Consider the following 22,357-nt stretch of genomic DNA (forward strand, 5'->3'; position numbering starts at 1 on the left):
TGTAATTTTTTTTCTTAAAAAGCTTTACGAAAATCCCGACAAATTTAAATTGATGAATTATATTATTTTTTGCTTATTAACAGTTCAAAAAATGAGATAGAAAAATAGTAATTTTAAATAATAAAAAAAACTTTTTGGAGATCTAGTTTGATGTTTAACGGAGCAGACGATGATAATGATAGTTTCTTCCATACAAATCATGGAAAACTTTGTATCTATTGAAGTACGTAAAGTATATAAAAATTCAATAGTGTATAATAGGCCAGATGAAGCTCGAAAGATTTAATCAGTGCTCATGGATTTGGCTGTGTTCGGTATCGATAAAGCGGCAAGATCCCACTATGATTGTATTTCTATGAGGTTTTAATATTTAATTTCCTCTTTCCGAGTTTTTTTATGGAGCCGTTTTAAATTCATTGATGTTTAATTATTACTTTTTCTGCTTCTAATTCCGAAGCGGCACATTAATTCGAAACTTCAATGGTAACTTAAGCCATCATTGGAGTAAAATAAAGTATTCTGATTTAGTTTCTTATATTGACTTAATAAAGTAACTATTAAAAATATGGTTTATTACAGACCGTAATTGCTTTAGTTGTATAATATATATTGAATTGAAAATGAAATTTCATATTTTTATTGAATTAAAAATAACTTTTAATATACTGTGAAATAAAACTTCATTTTATTTTCAATAGAAGAGATCTATCACGTTACTGCAATCGCTAGAGCACTAAGATTTTAAACCTGAAAATTTTTCTTCTTCTTTTTTCTTCCAAATGTGTAGAGGTTTACTTAGGGGTGACTACAGGTTATACTTTTCCAGTTGGTCCTTGTTTGTGATATTTTTGTTTAGTTTCTCATGAGCCACTGCCAGAAGCAAAAAACTTGGCTATTATAGTGTAGTATATACATATCCCATTAGATAAATATTTCATAATAAATTTTTGTAAAGAAAAGAAGTATCAGATGTACCAAATAAAAAACAGAGGAGAGCATTGTACCTGAGAAGATTTCCGTATTAGTAATATGATTGTCAAAATTAGGCTATTTCTAGGCAGTGCTAAAAAAAAAACTAAAAAAAAAAAAAAATAATAATAATTATAAAAAAAGGGACCAACTTGAAAAGCATGGCAAACCTTTAAAATTTTTTGCAAGTTTTAAATTCTTTTAGTGCCTTGGCGATCATAGTTCCAGGGAGATTTCCATATCGTGATGTGTTGCAGAATAATCGCCAAATCTTGGCAACTTCTAGCAAGATTAGATTTGATAATATTTGTAATTTTTAAAAGTCTTGTTGCAGAACATTTGATATAATTCTGCTTCTGAGAAACACTATCAAAAATTTGTCCCTCTTTATAGGTTCTTGATTAAATTTTTAAAAAATTATGTTTTTTTTTTTATTTTGTTTATTTTTACTCATTACATTATTCTTTCTCACATTAGGTTGATGCTCAAAAGCTTTTACAATGAAAAAAAATCAAGTCCTATTTATAACATGCACTTTCAGCATCACCATTCTTACAATACAAACTTTTATACTGAGATTACTGTTGCAAAAAGTAGGTCAATTGTTTAGTTGCTAAATATGGTTAATTTTATAGATAAATATTTTATATGGTTAAGATTTATATGTATAATATTTTATGATTTAGTATTTAAGAGTTACTTTACTGTTAAATTTGTTTTTATGTTATCTATTTAAGACATTTTATGTCTTAATATTAAGGTAATCAAGATTCTCAGAAAACTATAAAACTGGTAGCAAAATTTTTAAAAGAACATTTGAAAACTTACCGTTTAATCTTTAAAAAAATTATTTCTGTCAGAGAATCTCTGTGAGGGATTTCTGTTTCCAGAATATAACATTAGAAAGGTAAAGTAGTGAGTGTAATAATACTATGTAAATTTTTTAGTTTTTTACAAACACTGGCCTGTTTACTAATATAATAGCTTATAAAAATTTTACTCTTTTCCATTATTAATTATTATTATTTTTTTATTAGGTGTTTTACATATTTGTATTTATTTAAATTTTGGGAAAATTACAGAATATTTGTTGAAAGGTTTATATGACATTAAAGCTATCACACTAAAATTTGATCTCATTTGCATTAAAGTTAATTAGATTTTTTTTTTAAAATTAAAATATAATGTATCTTTCATAATGTTTTTAACATCTCTTCGAATTCTAACTTTTTTATTCTTCATTATTTCTAAATTCTACTTGATTTCTAATTTATTTGATTAATTTTTTTAAATTTCCATTTGTGTATTATAATTTAGTATAATTGGAACAACATCAGATTGGCTTATAAAGTAAAAAATAAGGAATATGCATATAATTTTTGTATTAAACATTTAAAATTTTGTCTTTTTTCTTTTCTTTTTGTTTAAGAAAATAAAATAAAGTTATTGTTTGTATTTTTATGTACAAAATTACAATGCAGGTTTTTCTAAACTATTTTTTAAATTGGAAAAATTATTTTATTAGTTTTTTTACTGTTGCTGAATTCTTTAAATCTTTAATTTTTAAATAAATCTCCTAACTATGTATACATTTGTATCAAACTATTTATGCATTTGTATTTGTATTTAAGAAAATTATGTGTAAAAATTGAAATGTGAAAAGTAATCTAAAATACTGATAAAAATCTTTTTACTTCATAAATTTTTACCTTTACTTTTAGAATTCTAATGTTATAATTTCTGTGTTTTTTTAAATTTTGTTGAAAGTTTTTGTTTTGTTTTTAATTTATTCTGGTTATGTAATATACTACATACGTCCTAGACATTTTTGCCCTTAGGATGCAAGTTGTGCACCCTTAATTTGAACCTTAATGTGCATCTTAATTTTTTAAAATTTTTTTTTATTGCAGGAAATAAAGGAAGAAAAAGTTGATCCAGCCTATGTAAGAAAAACAGATTTCTATTATGCATTTAAATATGATTCATAGAATTGGAATCCTTTAATAATGAATGATTTTTATTCATTTTATAGAAATATATAGATTATAATTTATTGTTATTTTTAAGCTTTAAAATTTTTCATACTGATCTGAATTTAATTGATAATTAAAAATATTTATTAAATTTAAGGATAGTAGTTGATAGTTTTTGAGATTGGACAAATTTGTCTTCATTTATAAAAAGACATTAGGTAAAACATAACTTATTTTTCTTTTTTTACCATATGAATTTGTATTTTTATTTTGTTAGTTTTGTTATTGTTTTGTCCAAATTCATCATGTATTTTTTTAATAATGAGTAAATATTTATGGCATTTTTATCCACTCATGATGAAATGATGTTACATTATAACTTGCTTTTCCTTTTGAATGATGAAAAAAACCCTGATACTTTTTCTAAAAATTTGGGTTACAGCTCGTGCACTCCTACTTTAGGAGTAATAACTTCAAAATATGATAAATTCATGTGATAATTATAAACCTTGATTTTTGAAAAATTTTAATTATTCAAGCCGAATTATTTAGGGTAATCAAGGTTTAAATACTGTATTTATTTATTTCTTTACTTATTTTTTCTTTTTACTTGTTTTGAACTTTATCCTGATTTATAACAAGCAAGTTTTTAATTTGCTTTTTATATCTTTTTTATTGAATGTTTATCATACATTATTGCAAAATATTTTTATGAGATTCTGGCTAGATGGTATTATTTTTATGTTTTTGCAAATGAAATTTTTAATTGTTTTATATTTTTTATTACAGAGTTCTATAAGCAAAGTCATAAGTCATTCTGTTAAACACAATGTTCCTTTGTTCCTTATTGATCCCAAAATATTGTATCGAGCACATGTTTCTAGTGATGAAGAAGACCATATTGACTGCCATTTTATTTGCTTGGGACAAAAAGTCTTACATTTAGGAACTATTGGTCCTTTGACAACCCAGTTTCAGAAAGTAAGTTAGCAATTTATGAAAACTTAAGGTTTTTTGATAACTATAATTGTTAGACTACTAACTTACTTATCCTCTTCGTGCCGAACATAAGGCCTCGAGTCTTTTTCTCCAGGCAACACGCTTCTTCCCATCCAGTTAATCCTACTCTACTAAGATCTTCCTTAATGCATCTTTGCCATATTATTCTCGGTCTCCCTTATAGACAATTAATTTTGTTTTTAATTTTATATTTGAGGCTCTCCAAAAACTGTATCTTTGTAACAGGATATAGCTTTTCCGATTCTCTGGGAAATATCAATGTTACTTCTGCCCTGTTTATTAACGCTAGCTCTGAGATAAACAAAAGAATCAACCTCTTCAATCTTTTTGATCTTCAATCTTTGTTCAACAAAACATCAACGTATAATTATTTGTTAAAAGAAAAACATAAAAAAGGTCATATTACTGTTTACCAATTATCAACGCAATTGCTGGGATAGATAAATATTTATAAATGGTGTGAGTTGGATTTTTTTCCCTCTACCTCTTTCAGTGATGTAATAACTAGTCAACAATATCATAACAATTGTTCTATTTTTTTTTCAGACGTTTTTTCCATTTTCTTTTCCATGACTTCTTACGCATGCAATATTAGTTAATTGATTTTCTTTATAAATAAATTATTTTATTCTCTCTAATTATTTGTATTTTTAATATTAATTAATGTTCTGTAGATTGATGCATGAGATTTTTTAACATATGATTTTAAATCTAAATTCTGTTTCTCTCTACAAACTACAGTTTTCTTTTATTGATATTTTTATTCTATTTCTTTGTCAAAATGTACAATTTTAAAAACGTTGTATATAACAGGGGTTCACGTACATATTGCGAGAAACTTCTAGGGGAGTTACAGCACATCACCAGGATTAAAATTGCATGAAGAACCCATGCGCGGAAACACCGTAATACGCAGCTAAGGGTGTTTCCTTATTGAAAACTGTCTATTCGTGTGCTTCTGAACAGGTCATAATAGGGAAGTGCCTTTTAGCTACTTACGACATTTCCGGGAACGGGTTTCTATGCATATTTAATCCTAATGATGTGCCCTAACTAACCGAGTAGTTTATCGCAACATTTATGCGACACTCCTATTACATATAGCTTTTTAAATTTGCACATTTCGACTAATAATGTCAATTTTTAAAAAAAAATCTGCAGATTAAGGAGCGAAACTAATAGCAGATTTGAAATCCCCTCACCCGAATTATGCAAAATCAAGTGTTTGTATAAATGCAACACAAAAATTTAACTTTATTTGTTCATTGCATAGCATACCTATTATTACAGAGAGCCTCACTTAGATTTAAAAAAATACTTTCTTTTGAAAATTTCATTTTCAAATTTCAAACATACATTAAAAAAATTATCGGTCATGAATCTATTACATAATTGAGCTCTGTGAGTACGAGGAGCCATACGTGTCCTCATACTTGTATATTTTGCCAAACCAGACAGTTATTGTTATTGTTCATTTACGTCGCATTAGAGCTGCACAATGGGCTATTGGCGACGGTTTGGGAAACATCCCTGAGGATGATTCGAAGACATGCCATCACAATTTTGATCCTCTGCAGAGGGGATGGCACCCCTGCTTCGGTAGCCCGACGACCTGCACACGAAGTCGAGCAATTTACGGTAGAATAGTTTAACGAGGACCAAAACCGCACTCCCTCGATTCCTACGCAGACTGATCCAAGTGGTCACCCACCCGCACACCGACCGCAACCAGTGATGCTTGACTTTGGTGTTCTGTTGGGAACCGTGTCTTAACGATCAGTCCACTGCGGGATCCCAAACCAGACAGATAGCTGTTGAATTTTATTTAAAAAGGGAATATTATGTATATAATTTTGGAAAACAAAGGAATAAGTAATAACAAGTGAACCTAATTTAAATTGAAATCATTGTATTATTTATAGGATTTTAGATACAATGCTTTGAAAGGAATGTGACTCAACTTCAAGAATGAACAGTTTTTTTTTTGTTTTTTTTCGCAGCAGAATCAAAATGAGAAATCAATATCTATATAAATCAATATCTATGTAATATTGTGAAAGAATATTGAAAAATATGCTTCCAACCAAATGGTTCAAATAAACAAACAATATTTTTTAAAATAAAATAGGATCATTCTTTTTTTTTCTTTAAAGAAATTTTACTTAATAATATTTGAATATGAATTGAATTGAAGTTGAATTTTAACTAAAGTGCAGAAATCAGTTATTCTGCAGATAATCTTGGTAATGAAAATATTAACTAAGGCGATCCATTATTGATCGAAAATTGCCTACAAAATGATGTCGTTAAATGGAAAATAAGATCTTTGCAAGAACAGCAGCTACGTCATTGTGCATCGTAAATTATCATAATTATATTTTTTTATTAGACATCTAAAGAATGAAATTAATGCAATCAGTAAATTAGTAGATAGAATCAATCAATTGAATAACTATAATACAAAGAATCAAATGGTTTTAAATAGAGAATATTACGGCAGAGAAATGAGAGAAATAAACGCTTGAACTTTAATGATACTAAATCCGTTATTGTGCACATTACCTTGGTAAAATAAAATGTGAAAACACTTGATTCCGCACTTTAGTGGACCAAATCAGTTAATCTATATATTAGCAAGATATTGTTCACATTAACAGCTTTCTAGCGTCGGCTGTAATATATGTAATAATATTTGATTTTGTAAAAACTGAATGCTATTGAATAAAAGCAGTTACGCAATTTACGGAATAAATTAAATGAAAAGGAATATTTTGCGCAAAAACTAAAATTTTTAAACCTAGTAATCATTGCGAAGCTGCAAATATAGTTAGTTGCACATAATAAGAAAACAAGAATTGAAACATAAATTCTTCATATTAAGCATAACATTCATTAATGAATTTAAGGAACCAAGTTCAAATTTATGATTTATTTTTATTTACCTCTATATGAATGTTCGAGTTGTTAAAAAGTAAGAACTAAAATTGCGAAACAGAAAGAAAGAATGAGGTCCCATTATACGTCCGTGTACACTCAGCATTTGAAAAACCCGCCTTTCGCTCCAGCGGTCGCTGATTCAAAACCGCTGGCCAATAGGTTTTTTGGCTTATTATTTTGATACCGTTCTTCAATTTTTTGCTATTTTTTTTAAGTGTTTATAAGTATCTATGTTAAAAAATGGTGAAAGAAATCACTGATTTGGTGGATAACCTTTACGATACTTTAAATTTCGTTTTGCAGCGCAAAACTATAAGACTTTGGCACTACGGAACTTGAAAATATAAAGATTTGGAGAACAAACAATGTGATGGAATAAAAAATTTAAACATTATTTAATTAGTTCAAGAATTATTAACTGTTAAACTTGCAGTGAAAACACACATTAGTAACTCTGTAGCTCTCAGACTGCAAGTTCAGAATTGAAATTTAGTGTTTTTAAAGGGACTTTTTTATTTGCAATTAAGCAATTTTTTCTTTAAATTCCAATTTTTTTTTCTTTCTTTCTACTTTAAACCACATACCCTTTGTTATAAAGGGAAAAAAAAGACGAAGAAAAAGCATTCACGCAACAACTTATTATGGACCAGGGTGGTGATGGAGGTTTTAAGGCTCCACAATATAGTGCCCAACCCCATGATTATGGCTAAGTGGTCAGCATTGCTCACAGGCTGCCTTTACTACCTATTAATATGAAGCTGAGGATCTAACACACCCAGGGCCGGATTAAGCGCATGCGGGACCCTAGGTCATTCAAATTTTTGGGGCCCTCAGATTAAATTTTTTTCACGTTTATTTTTTATTTACTCAAATATAAAAGCATTTATATATCTTTTCATTTAAGAAAGCATACTTATAATAAAAATAAATTAAATTTTACTTTATTCTATTAAATTAGAACTAAAAAATAATCTTAACATTTTGAAAAATCATCGCTTTCCTTAATTTTTTAAAATTTATTTTCAAAAAATCCATTTCAAAGGGGCCCCTAATCATTGGGGGCCCCATGGTCTAGTCTGGCCTAATGGGTAATCCAGCCCTGAAATTGTGATGGCATGTCTTCGGATCATCCTCCGGGATGTTTCCCGAACCGTCGCCAATAGACAGGGACAGTGATGACGTATTTCACCCCGCCTCCTTCCAAACGCGTTCCAAACATTTTTTCGGACGAACCATTTCAATGGCATTTCCTATGTGAATTTAAGACGGCAAGATTTTTAGTTAATTATTGAAATAAATAAATTTATATAGCGCTTCTAAGGGACATATTCCTAATTTATGTAGTTTTCATTATACGGGGTATTCAGTAGATTTTACGAGTTAAGTGCATTAAATGCTATAAAAAAGTTTCAAAATGGTTATCTTTAATTTTGATGTATAAAAATTTAAGCGTCAGTACTATTTTTAACTCTTGTTTCATGTTTATAATAATGCCTTATTTTATTTAGAATTTGTTACATATTCTTAACCTACATCTAATTTTTTTCTTTAGTTATGGAAAGGCATGCATTGTTTTAAAACGTTCAGAAATGAATTTTTAATCTATAATTAGATTGTATTTATCAATACTAATGTCTGTTTATTAAATTATACCTGATGATTAAATTTGTAGTTATTGTAAACTTTGTTTGCTTAAGATTTTCTGATTATTGCTGCTAATTCTCATAAGCTTTAGTTTTTAACTATTAAATAGGAATAAATTATGTAACTAACTTATTTAATATGTATACATATAGTTAAATCTGCACAGAGTTTTAGTTTAAACTCAGATTTATTTTGACTTGAGATTTTTTCTTGTTTGTATTTATCAGTTTTTAACAGTAGTTTTATGCATTAATTTTTTGAAAAAATTAAGATACCTTATTATTAAATAATTAATATTAGATTATTTCTTAACGTAACTAGTGTAGTGCTATGTTAAAGTGTAGTGTTATGTTAAAAGGGTCAATACTATGTATAGTTTCCAGAATTTTAATATATAGAATAGCTAAATTATTTTAGAATTTTAAATTTCTAATTTTCATTTTAAAATGTGAGAGGAACAATTTTTTTTAGGTGTTATATATGAATTTATCTTAAAATCTCAGATTCCTATTTTATTCGATAAGAAAGTGCAACATGAATTTTTTTAGAATTCTTTAAAACATACTTATCCCATACATAAACTTTTATTTAACATTCATATTTATTAATCTATGTATTCACATAGATGTTTAAATTTTACTTATTTAATAATATTAATTTCGCATGCATTTCAAATAAATATAATTCAAATTTTTAAGAAATTTTTTAATTTAGAAACTTAATTCTTTAATGTATGTATGCATATTTAGTTATACAGCTTTTATTTTGGCAAATGTTACTGTTATCACTTTTTATAGAATAAAATTTGCATTTGACAGTCTAAATCAAAATTTTTTAAATTACCTTCATAGTAATATTCTATTTGTTGCAGTGAACGTAACATTCAAGTCATCCATATTTATTTCATAATTTGGTTGTAAATATGTTTTAAGACCTGTCAACTCGTTTGTTTATATAATTTTTTTTTTACTTCCTATCATTTTAGTAAATTTACCAATTAATTTGAGCTATTTTAAAAACGTGTATCTAAAATGCTTTATAATTTTCACTAATTTATCTGACTTTATTCATGCTTCTTACATAACTTTTTAATTTGTTTTAAAATTCTCATAATTATTTACAATTAATAAGTTGTCTCAATATTATAAAAAAAATTGATTTAATATAATATACATATTTTAAGAAAAATTAAACATAAATTAGAAATAACTTTTTCCAAATAATAAAATTCACAAATTTCCGATTTCCAGATTATAAATACAATTTATATGGTAAATATTAAATACAAATTCTCTCAATCATATATACAAAAAGTTTTCATAATCATTTGCAATTAATAAGCTATTCCAATTAATATCATAAAAAGAGATTAACGTAATATTAATATATGCAACACTTTTTCTTGCCATGTTAGTGGTTAAATTCGACTTTATATTAATATATTCAAAGATTTAGTTCACCCACTTTTAACTACATGAGAAACGCCATATTGTTTGCTCCGTTCAGAACTTTGTTTGGAACGAGGAGAGCTAGTGACGTCGTTGATGACGTAGGACTAACCCTGTCTATTGAGAGATACTATATGTATTTTCAGTAAAATCTATAGATTCTAGTTTCAACCGGAAGCATTATGAAAGCTGCAAAAAGTTCAATTTCAATATTTTTTTCCCTCTCATTTCTCTCTTAATTTTGAAACTATATTTTTCCAATTTTTGGTTGACCTATTAATAACTTTTTTTTTATTTGTAGTAAAAGCATTATTTCTCTATGCATGAACATAATTATTTTTTTTTACAAAATTAAATTTGAAACAAAATTTCCTATACTTTTTGAATCATTATGTAATTAAATGTGAAGATTATTTTATTGTTTGAATAAATAAATGATTGCAGATTTCAGAGTTAAAAGATGATAACCTACATCGCATAAGAATTTCACTTCCTTTCTGTAAATAGTTTTATTCAACAAGAGTTTTTTTTTCTGCTCTAGTAATGTTTAACAACAAAGCTTTTAATTAGAAATAAGCAATATTATTTCTCTTTCACATGTTATAACTTTTTACCCATGTGTTCTTGAAAGGGAATAATTATTAAATACTTTATTTATTTTTTTATTTTAGTCTTAACATAAAGTTAAATAAAGTTATAAAGTTAATTTAAAAAGTACTGTCAAAAATTGTTTCCCTACATTATAGTAAATGTTTTAAGTTATTTATTTTGAAAGCATTAAATAATTAATTCTTATATAATTTTAAGTAAAGCTTTTTTTCTTCAGCATTGCATTATTAATCGTAAAAAAGCATTTTATTTTTAAATAATTTTATTTTTAAATTTCCATATAAACAACTTAATTTTTTCGCATACATTTTTACATTAATATTAAATTTGTTATTTTTTTTTATGCCAGTGAAAGGCTGTAATAAAAATATAAGAAGTTGAACTTGAATTTTCCTATTTATTATTTTCCTGCAGAATTCTTTCACTGAAGCTTTAGAAGCTGAAAGTTTTAAAGTCATGCAGTTTGTAGGATTTGAACCAATTCTTCAACAGCATGGGTTGAATTCTCCAATTCCACTTCATTTCATCATATCTGACAACCATATCGCTATTCATGTTGCATTTTTTTATGAAAGACCTGGAAAGTTTTGGTGGACAGGAGGATATAATCTCAAACAGGAAGAATTGCACAGTTTATATGAAATGGATTTTAAAAAGGAGGACCTGCTCTTATTGTTACAATCTGCTGCTTTTGATAAGTAAAATAACTTTGTTCCTTACATTTTCTCACAAAATAATGTAATTTCTACACTGTTTTTATGATTTCAAAATATAAGTGTACATAAATCTTACTTTTTACTTTTATTTTTAATTTTACTCTTGTTTTGTTTTAAATCATGTTTCTATTATTTTGCATTTTCGTTATTATTATAGCTTCAGTTTTGGTTTTTCAGTACCTATAAATATTTTGTTTTGATAGTTATTTTTGTGTTTTTCTTAGACATAGTTTCATCCGTTCTTATTTATTAACTTTGATCATAGTAATTATAATGAATTATTTAGCATGTATAGCTATTAGTTTAATGTAATTAAAGTGTATAATAAAATAATCAATATAGATTACTGAAATTTATTAATTTGAGATTAAATTACAACATGAAAATCAAGCAGAGACATGATATCTGTTGGTATATTTTGTGTGATAATTGTTTTTCAGGTTTCAAAGTACCTGTTTATATTTTTCTTTAATAATTTTGCAGTGTAATTTATTTTGTTGTCATGTTAATATTAAATAATGTATCTCTATAAGTGAACTTTTTTATGAAACTTGCAAGGATTTCTATTATAATTATTCTATTTAGTTTTCCATTTTTTTAATGACATTTTATTTCATGCTGTAACTTTAAATGTGTAAATTTTCCTTTAGTTTTAGTTATGTTTTACCAAAATTTAAAGAAGAAATATACTTTTTCGTTTGCTTACAAAATTGTTATAATTATAAATTAAATTTGAAGCAATTTTTAAATGTTTTTATGAATATTGATCGTTAATATTTATGAAAGTAATTGGAATAAAATTGCTTTTATTGTTTTTTAAGAATGTAAATCATGTATTGATTAATCATTGAAATTAGTATTTCAATATTATTTTAAGATGAAAAGTGTAATGAACAATTGTTTTTATTATTTTCAATTGAAACGTTAGAAAGGTATTGCAAAAGTTTGGCAATTTTTAAATTTTCGGGTTTAGTTTAGGAATTTTCACTTGCAGGGGAACCTTGTTTGAGGTTTTGTTGGAAAAAATGAATGGAGAAACAAAACCTAGTTAAACAGGGTTTGTATGTACCTGGGAATATTTAAAATAGCGGTAAAAATTAAAGAAAAAGAGATTCAATAAAAAATGTTAGAGAAAAACATAATTCTACTCCAAAGCCTTGGGAATTTTTAACTTTATCGAATTATGTAAGAAATGCTGAACTTTCCACTTTTGTTTTCTCTTACTAAAATTAATGTTAAAAAATATTTGTATCAATTAGAAGATAACAAATAATTTGCTTGTTGATGTTAGTGCACTGTTCTGTTAATAGGTCAGTATTACAGTCCTTGAACCTTTCTATCATTTACTAATTATATTTTCTCTTGAGAGTTTACGACAGTCTATGACGTTAGAGATTCATCATTTCAAAATTTTTCTTCCCCTGTTATTTATTTGATTTAAAAAGGATTCAATTTACTAGTGCTAAGCTGCGCAAGCTTTATTTAGTTGCTAAGTTTCTATTTGAGGGACTGTCAACTAGTTGTACAATGTATTTAAAGTGCCTTGTTTATCTTACTGGATTTGTGATTGTAAAAATTTTCTTTATACAGTTATTTTCTTAATACTCTTTCATTTTTTGTAAAAACATAAATCATCCAATATTTTTCTTTATTACAAAATTTTTAATAAATATGCATTGAGAGACCCTTCATTTATTCAATATATTAAATAAAGCATTTACAAATCTTATATGAAAATCCTTTTAAATAACTCGGTTAACCTCTTATATCATTTTATTTGAAAGTAATTTAATAATTTCTCAATAGTCGAAGCTGAAAATTAAATGACTTGTATTCTAATTTCCTTTTGACGAAATGAAAATGATGAATATTACAAAAATATTTGGCTGTAGCATTTATTTTCTTTTTTATGCAAAAAGTTATTGAAATATTTTTTTAAAAAAACATATTATTGAACACAACTAAAACTTTTAATGAAAATTATCTTCAAATTGGTGGACTATTTTCAAAATAATTTTTTTTAAATATAAATTTCCTATCTTTGTTGGTGTTAAATAAGTAAAACATATATTAACCAAGTAAGCGTTAAAAATGTTTTCTTCCGTTTTTCATTTTTTTTTCACTAAGCAATATTAATTTTTCTTCTTTACAGTTATTATTTACTTTTTTTTATTGAGATTTTATATTTTTAAGTAATTTGCATTTTTATTAAGCGTAAAATTTGTTAAAATTGGTGTATTTTTCTTTTAATTCTGAATTTTATATTTACTTTCCTGAATAAGTCAGAGACGAAATTTCTTCTTGTTGCCCTGTGAAAATCAATTTATATGTTAACTGATTAAAATGTAACAATCTGGGGAAAATACTTATTACAACAATGAGTAAGACGGAAGTTGCTGTTTTTAAATGGAATAATTTAAAAAGTTCTAGTGTCCTTTTATTCCTGCAAATATATATATTTTAAACTTAGAATTTTCTTGATAAACCTCCCCTTGCCTCTAGTTATTTATTTAATTCATTGTTCTGGTCATTCACATGAAGGTACTTTTTTAATTGGTTTATATAATACTTCGACTGATATTGTGGTTTTTCTTATTCTTTGTTTAGCACATTTTGTTGATTTTATAAAAAGTATTCTCAAAATAATTTTATTTATGCTTCTTAAATTGTTAATTAGTTTCTTAATTTGTAAATATTATAAAATTTATTTGTATGCATATGAATTACATTTCATTTAAAACAGCAAAGTTTTGAGATTAAACAAACCATAAAATTGTTTTTTATAACTAGGTATCATATCACACAGTTTCAAAACAAAAATTGACTGATTAGTAATATCTTCCAATTCCTAAACTAAAGAAACTGATTTTTTTTAAAAACTGAAATTTTAATTTTTTGTGCTATTTAAATGATAATGCTATAACCCTCTTACTTTAATGTTATCTTTTAAATGGTAGGTAGGCATTTGTGCAAATATTTTGATTGATGTATTTTGGCAAAATTAATACTGTAATAATAAATAAATCATAAAGTTATTGGTTTTTTTCTTATATATTAAATAGCAACTAAATTTTATCATGCAACACAGTAGAAAGATGAATGATATATTTTATAACATCTTACCATTTTTCACTACTTATATCCTGCAAGCTTCTTTTTTACTTTTATAATTTATAATTTTGTTTTATATTAACATTAGTAATAATATTTTTATTTTAGGATGGAAATACATTCAGCATCAATAGATAAAATTAGAATCTTTGTACCTTTGCAACACCATATGTTTTTGAATTTTCCAAACGACAGTAAATTCATAGAGTGTAATTACTCCCAAGCAAAAGTATTCTTTGAAAAGTTTGGCCGAGATGAAAGTGATGAAGCTGAAATATTTCGCACTAAAGCATGGAAGCTCTTAGCCAAAGCAAAATCTTTATTGGATCATTTGAAAATTCCTTTTTGGTTGAGCAGTGGAACTTTGCTTGGTAATAATGTTTTTAGCAATTTTAATGATATAATTAGTTATTTTAATTAGTATAATTTTAATTAATTTCTTTGTGATAATATGTTTTTTATATATTTTTTTAAAATTTAATGTTTAACATGATTATTTCTTTCTGCTACCCATTTGTTTGTGAATTTGATAATCCATTAAATTAAATTGTATGATTTTGTATTACATTGATTTGTATTAGATTATTGATTAATAAGTTTCTTAGAATTTATTATTTTAGCATTCATTTCTATTGTGATATTATTACTGTTTTCAATATTTTTCTTCCAAAAATGACAATAAGTTAATAAGACTAATTGTTGAACTTTTTGTTTAAATTTTTATTTTAACGCTTATTAATTAGAAAAACCTTTTGAAACAACGCAACTTGATACAAGTGATAATAGAAAAGTAAAGTACCTAAATTTCAGAAGAAATAAAAGTTCTATTTTTGCTTTTAAAAAGATTAAAAACAGCATTAAAATACAACATTCAATATTGACCTATAATAGGTTTAAATTTGATCCAAAAAACTGAATTGTATTAGGACTAAAATGAGCATTATTTTAAATAAAGTTGTAAGAAAACTATAGCAATCTTTACTTTGGATTTATTATTTTAATAAAAATTTATTACTTATGAAACCTAATATCTTATCTGATTATTAATTTTTATTCTTATACAATTTTTTTTAAAATCTTAATAATTATTTAAAGAGAATAACATTTAAACTGAACAAGCATTTAAACTGAATTTTGATAACTTAGGAATAAAAATCCCTTTTTTTATGTTAAAAATATATTTAACCATGTGGTAGTTTTAATAACTAGTGTTTGTTATTGTGCCCTTGCTAAAGTTTAACAACTTATCAAAAATGGTGCATAACATTTTTGAAGCTACTATTCAACAGATAGCTTTAAAATTTATATTTTATCTAATCATTATTGCTTATATAGATTTGAATTATTATTCTGTACATTTTTTTTTTGTGTTGTATCAATAGCATCATGTTATGTTACTAAATTGCATTTTAGTTATTGTTTTCTTAATTATAATGAATATTAATGTTTAAATAATTTCATTCTTTTAGGATACTATAGAGAATGTGGTTTTATTTCTTATAGTAAAGATGTTGATATTGGTATTTGGATTAAGGACTTCAGACCGGAAATAATATCATTATTTTCAACAAATGATATGCCTTTAATTCATTCATTTGGAAAGGTAAAATGTAGCTTTGTTTGCATTATTTGAGCAGTTAATGTTAGTTAAGGTTAATTTTTGTAAATTAGCAGGAAGACATTGTTCCCCACACTTCATAAAAAAGTTTAGTCTTTATGAGCTTATTATTGATAGAATGTTTTCCTTTTACTTTGAAGGTGTACAGCTAATTATAATAAAAATCGTTTTGAACATTGATTCATTAGTTAGTAAAACAATCATTGAAAGAGATCATTAATATAATAAAAAAAGCCATCAGATAAAATAAAGCTACTAGCTTGTTAAAGACTAAAACTTTTTTTTCAAACATGTTTTTCTTTATTTGATATAATGGTATTTAGTTGCCACCATTACAATAAATTTTATATCATACTTTTTTTCATTAAAGAGAATTATCCTTTCTCTTCTTGCCGCTGACTATTTATTGGCTATTGCAGAATCAAAAATTTCTGCTTCAAAATAGTTTTTTTTTTCTACATCAAAATAAAACTATTTTGCTAATCCAGACTAGCTTTTTTTGCTTTTCAAAAATGTTATTCCACACTTACATCAGTGTGGATAAACAAAGCAGTAAATTAAGTAAATCTAGCTGCCTTAGCTTGATATTTTTAAAATTATTTGAAATGAAGGACAATATATTTTGTGTTTCCCAATGGTATATGTATTATTATTATTATTTCTTTTCAATTTAAATGGCTGGTTTATGTGGTTCAAACTTAAAAAAATGTAAAAATTTACAAAGTTATAATGTATGAATTTTTTTATATTTTTGTTTCATAACTACTAAAATAAAAAATAAAATCAGGAAGCATATCTCTCCTGGAATTAATAAATGGAATAATAGTTACTTTTTATTTTTGTTATATATTATTTGTCATTAAATATGCAATATTATCTGTTAATAGATGAGTTAAAAGAAAAAATTCTCAATATGTTGAAATATTTTAGGATGATATTATCTTTTGCTTCTATGAAAATTTAGTTAAAGTTTTATTTTAGTAAATTTTATGTTTTGTTAAAAAATGATTAGTAATGTATAGTACTTAAAATCTGTATTTTAAAATTATAGGTTGAAGATAGTTATGAATTATCTTTTAGGGATAATGACCTTAAACTTGATATCTTTTTTTTCTATGAAGAGGAGTCATATGTGTGGAATGGAGGCACGCAAGCAAGGACTGGGAAAAAGTTCAAGTAAGCATTACAATGAATCAAATTTAGTATAGTATAAAATCTTCATGTTTTTTTAATCACATCAAATTCAAAATACATCTTATTCAAAAGATGAATATTTACTAAAGTTGAAAAAGAAATTTGTTTATAAAATATTTCTCTTACATTTAAGCAAAGATTCTAAAAAAATATTTACTTACATGCTAATAAAAAAGTTAAATTACACCAATAATTAAATTACTTATGAAAGTTAAATGACCAATTAAAGTTAATTTACCAATAACTATAAAAGTAAGTTAGTAAGGTCTTACGTTTTAATTTTTACTTCACTTAAATTCTGTTGTATGAGTGATCATTACATTTTTTGATTGTATTTTATTTATAGTAAGTCAAATAGTGATCTTTTTCTTGATCATTTTACTAAAAACAATATTGTTTCTAGATATATGTTTTCAAAATTTGAACTTTGTTGGACTGAGTTTTTAGAACTTAAAGTTAGAATTCCTTGTCAAACTGAAGACTACATAAAAGCAAATTATGGCCAAAAATGGTATGAGCCAGTTAAAGTTTGGGACTGGAAAAGCAGTCCTTCAAATGTGATGGAAAATGGACAGTGGCCTCTTGATGAGTGGCCCGAAGTTATTCAACTTCTGCCTCTTCCTGAACAAACGTGATCTTAGTTTTTAAATTTTACTGATTCTTTTTATGAAATGGTTTTCTATTTTGATATTATAACCAAGATCAAATTTTTCAGTAAAATAAATAGTGATGTACTTTTTTAATAGAATATCTATTTTTTTAAAAAAATAGCTTTTAACATCAATTATTGATATTTTTTGTATAAAAATGGAACAGACCTATTTGTAAAATTTATTTTTTAATTGTTTTCCTCATTACTTTAAAAAATATAAATAAATGTTGAAAAAAAAGATTTTTTATCCTTGTTTTGATACTTGTGATTATGGAAAGAGATTTTAAACTGAACTGTTCTGAACAGAAATTTTTTTTTTGCACTCAGATGTATGTCAATTTTTTTCTATTCACTGAATTTTAAAATTGCTTAAACTAATTGGTATTCCCTATGATCTAACAATAGTTTTCTATGAAGTAAACTGTCAATAGGTATTAAAATTGTATGAATAAGTAATTGAACTTATTTAAGTTTTTATTTAATTATTTATAAAGGTCCTACCATTTATCAAATATTTTTTTTTCAAAGAAATACTTGCTACTTTCCAAAATATTACTTTCCATAAAGTTTCAAAGAAATACTTGCAACTGTTATGTATTATGACACAACAGTTGTAACTATTCTTTAACTATTGTTATAAAATTTTTTTACTATTTAATAAATGTTATTACTATTTTTAATAAATATTAACTAAGGGATGTAACATATATTTGGCCCCTATTTGCTATTTGACCTTTTTGTCGAATATTCAGCTGGCGGAATTTATTTATTTTAAGTATTAACCTTATTCATGTGTCTTGTGACCTATGTTCTAGTTGACTTTTGTGTATTTATGTTTATTTATTTATACCACCGAGCTTTATATAGGCATTGATTTGTGATAAATGTAACTTATTTCTATATAAATATGTAAATTACTGCTAAAATGTTTGTACATATTATAGAGTTTTAGAGATTTCCTTTCATATAATTTGTTTTAGTCAACTCTTATTTCAATAATGAAATATGAATTTCGGCAGCTTACTTTTTACATTTTTGAATTTTGTGATTTTTGCAATTTTAAGATGTGCCATATTTATTTTTTTAAACAATTTGTTTTCATTTTTACTTGTATGGATTTAATTATATTTAAGCTTTTGTGCATGCCATGCTTGTTTTCTTTAGCAAACTTTTTTTTATCTATCTATTCAATTATTCAAACTTCTATATTTATTTTATGTGTGAAAATATATATTTATTTGTTGTTGTTAAAGTTTAACTTGTCAATAGGTGTCTGCATTTTATTTATTTATTCTATCCTATTTTTTAAAATATCTTTCTTTATTATTTTACTTGCTTAACCCACTGGTGGTTAAGAAAATGGGCAAAATTTGGAGAATGTTTCTCCGCTACACACAGTTCCCCTATCCATTAACATGGGAAAACTGGTTAAAATGTGACTTTTTACGTGCAGGACCGTCAGTGTGTTAAATGAAAAAAGTTTAAACTAAATTAATGTTTAAGAATATAATTAATAATTTGTTCTTGAAATTTCAAATAATTTGTTATTTGAATTGTTTTCCATTAATGTTTTTGCTTAGGTAATGAGTTTTCACATTTTAACTTTCTTTTAACAATTTTTTTGAAATATGCAAAGGGAAATATACTTTATTTATTTTTAATACTCTATTTTCAGAAAACATTATGAAGCTTCTCATTATACTGTCAATTTTTTGTCTATTCATCAATTTCTTAATAAATATTTCAGCTTTAATTTTACTGTTTTATTGTTCTCTCTCTTTTATATATATATATGATGGATAGAAATTCACATATTAGACGGAAATGAGAGAATCCATCCTTTTTTTAAAAAAATATTTTTTACTGAATTGTGATTGCAAAATTTGTGGTTAATAGTTATAAAAAAGCTTGATGGATTATTCTATATAGTGTTTTATTAAGACCGATAAAACGGAGCAATAAGAGATGAAGCCCAGTTTCCCTTTCGACTTATGGCTTTGACAGATAGTTAATCAACTGAACGTAGCGAAGTTTATTGAGCCTACTAACTAAAACCTAAGCTTACAGCTAAAACCTAAATATTTATCTCAACTTTGTCCTAAATCTAAAAAAATATACTGGTTTCGAGGCTTGTTTGTTCTTCTCCAAGCAAGGCTTGTTATGTAACAGAACCTGTTCGAACTTTTTCATAGTTTTGAATCCCTACAAAACTCGAGGCAAATATTTACAGAAGCAGTTAAGAGGTTTCGTCTATGACTAGTTGTCTATTTATATGGTTTTCATTAGAATGTGCTTTTATGCAAGATGTTTTGAAGCATATTAATACTAGTAAACACAAAGAGTTAACCACAATTGTTTTTGAAAGATTTGTGTAACAGTAAGTGTTCTATTATTAATTTCAGTTAAGTTACTCATTTCAGAAATGTTATGTCTTTGAATGATTATGTAATGACGAGTTCAGATAGGGATTATATAAAAAGCTGCAAAAAAGAGTGCGATTATTTAAAAGAAAATGAAGCGTTAGAATAACGCAGTTTGCTTTGTTGGCAAGAGAGTGTAGCTTTATGAATGAATGCAACATCAAAATATGTTATGATACTAAGCTCAGTTCAAAGAATTGTGAAGTAGATTGATATTTTTTTGCGTGAAACGATTTAACGAACTTTCGATCTTATCTTTGTCTACTTAATAGTTATGGGTTACTTTCGACGATTTTAGATTTCATAACTAAAAGTAAAATTGATATAATAAAAATAAAACAAAACAAACATGTATGAAGAATTTTGATTTTTTCGAATAACTTCTAGTAATTTCTCGTAAACTGTTTTAATTTTATTCGCCAATAGCATACAAAAAACTGACGGCGATTCTTTGAATGCGAATTTTGTTTCCTTTATATTATGAGAGAATTAACCGTTTTAATGACACCAAATATTTGTGTCCTTAAAAATTATGATTTTGTGTGCTTTTAGACATCAATCTTGAAATTCATATTGAAAAATAGCTTTATTAAATAAAAATATTAAAACAATCACAAAGCACAATGTATAACATAACTAACAAATGTCTTTAAAACAGTTTTTATGGACTTGATTTAACTAAGTTTTATTCATAATTGAAGGGAACTAAATTTCTTAAAAGCACCATGGCATTCTTTTATATACATATATATATTTGCGTTTGACCATTTTTATAATCTAGTGTTCTCATATAAGCTTGCTGATGATCTGAGTGATTCGTAGGTATGATCTGTCCTATCGTCACTGAAAAACAAGAATATTATATGTAAGAATAAAATTATTCTTTTTGAAATTTAATATTTGAATGAGCAAAATTTTAACCACTAAGAAAATAAAAGAAAGCAGATATATTTCCCTATAAAGTAAAAACAAAATCTTTCTTAATTGTCAGAATTTCTTTACCGTATACTTTCTGATTTAAGAACATGACGAAATGCAGAGTGCACATGACGAATGCAGGGATTTTAAAATGAGACAAACTCTTAGGGGAGGTGGGGCACATCATAGGGATTAAGAATTCAAAGGAACCCATGAGCGGATGTGCCAACGTAAGGCGCTAGGAGCGCTTCTATATTATGAACTGTTTTTACGTATGCCTTTGAACAGGCTCTTTTATTTAGTTAAATTATCTAATTTCCTGTTAATTTTATGTTTTCTAATAATTGTTGAAAATTGCGTTCAAATAGACGCAGATAAAACTATTTTGTAATAATTTAGCGATCTAGTGAAGTTATCAAATTAGTCGCTAAATCATTAAATTACGATTAAAAATCTAATACTGAACCAAATTTAAACGCAATTTGCGACAATATTATTAGAAAACAGAAATTTTAGGTCATGGTTTTTAATGCGATTCCTAATCTTTATGATCTGCCGCCCCACCTCCTCTCTAAGTTTGTGTCGTATTATTTGAGAATCACCCTGTATATTATTGCATGTCTATTAACCACGTAATAAGAAATTTTTTTTTATTTTTAAAAAATGAAAAAAATAAAACATGCTTGATGCGCCAAGTGTTGGCTTTTTTTTAATACAGAAATCTTTACTAGAATTAAACAATTTGTTTGCTGCAATTCTGAGCATAATTTTTCGTTGCATAATTTTAAAACACTTCTTTGTATGTATATAAACAGTTAGATAATAATTTACTTTGTGTTCGTTTTTAATCCAAAATTTATTAAGTAAGAAAACAACCAGAAAAAATTTAAGGAAATCTTGTATATTTTTGGTTAACATTTAAATAAAAATTAAATGCACAAAACAAATTATGGCACCAACTCAATCTGGAAAAAATTGTTCACAGCAGTAACTATTTGATTATTTATAAATCTTAGCACAATTTCAAACTGTGTAACTTTAAATGACAAATTACGAAATTTGAACAAATTCATTCGCCTTATTCTTTAAAATTTAAAATCTACACGTACAACTATTTTTCAAATATTA

The 22,357-nt window shown here is 25.6% G+C and overlaps 2 protein-coding genes across 7 annotated transcripts in view; one reads left to right on the plus strand and one right to left on the minus strand.

Moving 5' to 3' along the window:
* Positions 1 to 199: 199 nt before the first annotated feature.
* LOC107451585 (ribitol-5-phosphate transferase FKTN) lies at positions 200 to 19,644 on the plus strand. 6 transcript variants are annotated; one of them, XM_071183381.1, is made up of 9 exons: positions 200 to 514; positions 1,447 to 1,562; positions 2,880 to 2,912; positions 3,732 to 3,923; positions 11,015 to 11,298; positions 14,536 to 14,798; positions 15,897 to 16,030; positions 17,167 to 17,221; positions 17,643 to 19,644. In XM_071183381.1, exons 2-9 carry the CDS (start codon positions 1,470 to 1,472, stop codon positions 17,684 to 17,686), a joined length of 1,098 nt encoding a protein of 365 aa, XP_071039482.1. In that variant the 5' UTR covers positions 200 to 514; positions 1,447 to 1,469; the 3' UTR covers positions 17,687 to 19,644. The 6 variants fall into 6 exon arrangements, with proteins under 6 accessions (XP_071039482.1, XP_015923226.1, XP_015923225.1 ...); XM_016067740.2 differs by having other exon boundaries at positions 202 to 360; positions 17,097 to 17,221; XM_016067739.3 differs by having other exon boundaries at positions 203 to 514; positions 17,097 to 17,221.
* A 1,234-nt stretch (positions 19,645 to 20,878) lies between these two features.
* The window catches only part of LOC107451568 (uncharacterized), a 31,466-nt gene continuing 29,987 nt past the window's right edge, over positions 20,879 to 22,357 (minus strand). The window contains exon 12 of the mRNA XM_016067712.3: positions 20,879 to 21,154. Coding sequence (XP_015923198.1) covers positions 21,082 to 21,154 — 73 coding nt within the window. The 3' untranslated portion in view covers positions 20,879 to 21,081. The remainder of the gene's footprint in view (positions 21,155 to 22,357) is intronic.

This window comes from Parasteatoda tepidariorum, chromosome 7 (assembly GCF_043381705.1).
Source record: "Parasteatoda tepidariorum isolate YZ-2023 chromosome 7, CAS_Ptep_4.0, whole genome shotgun sequence".
Taxonomy (NCBI): Eukaryota; Metazoa; Arthropoda; class Arachnida; order Araneae; family Theridiidae; genus Parasteatoda; species Parasteatoda tepidariorum.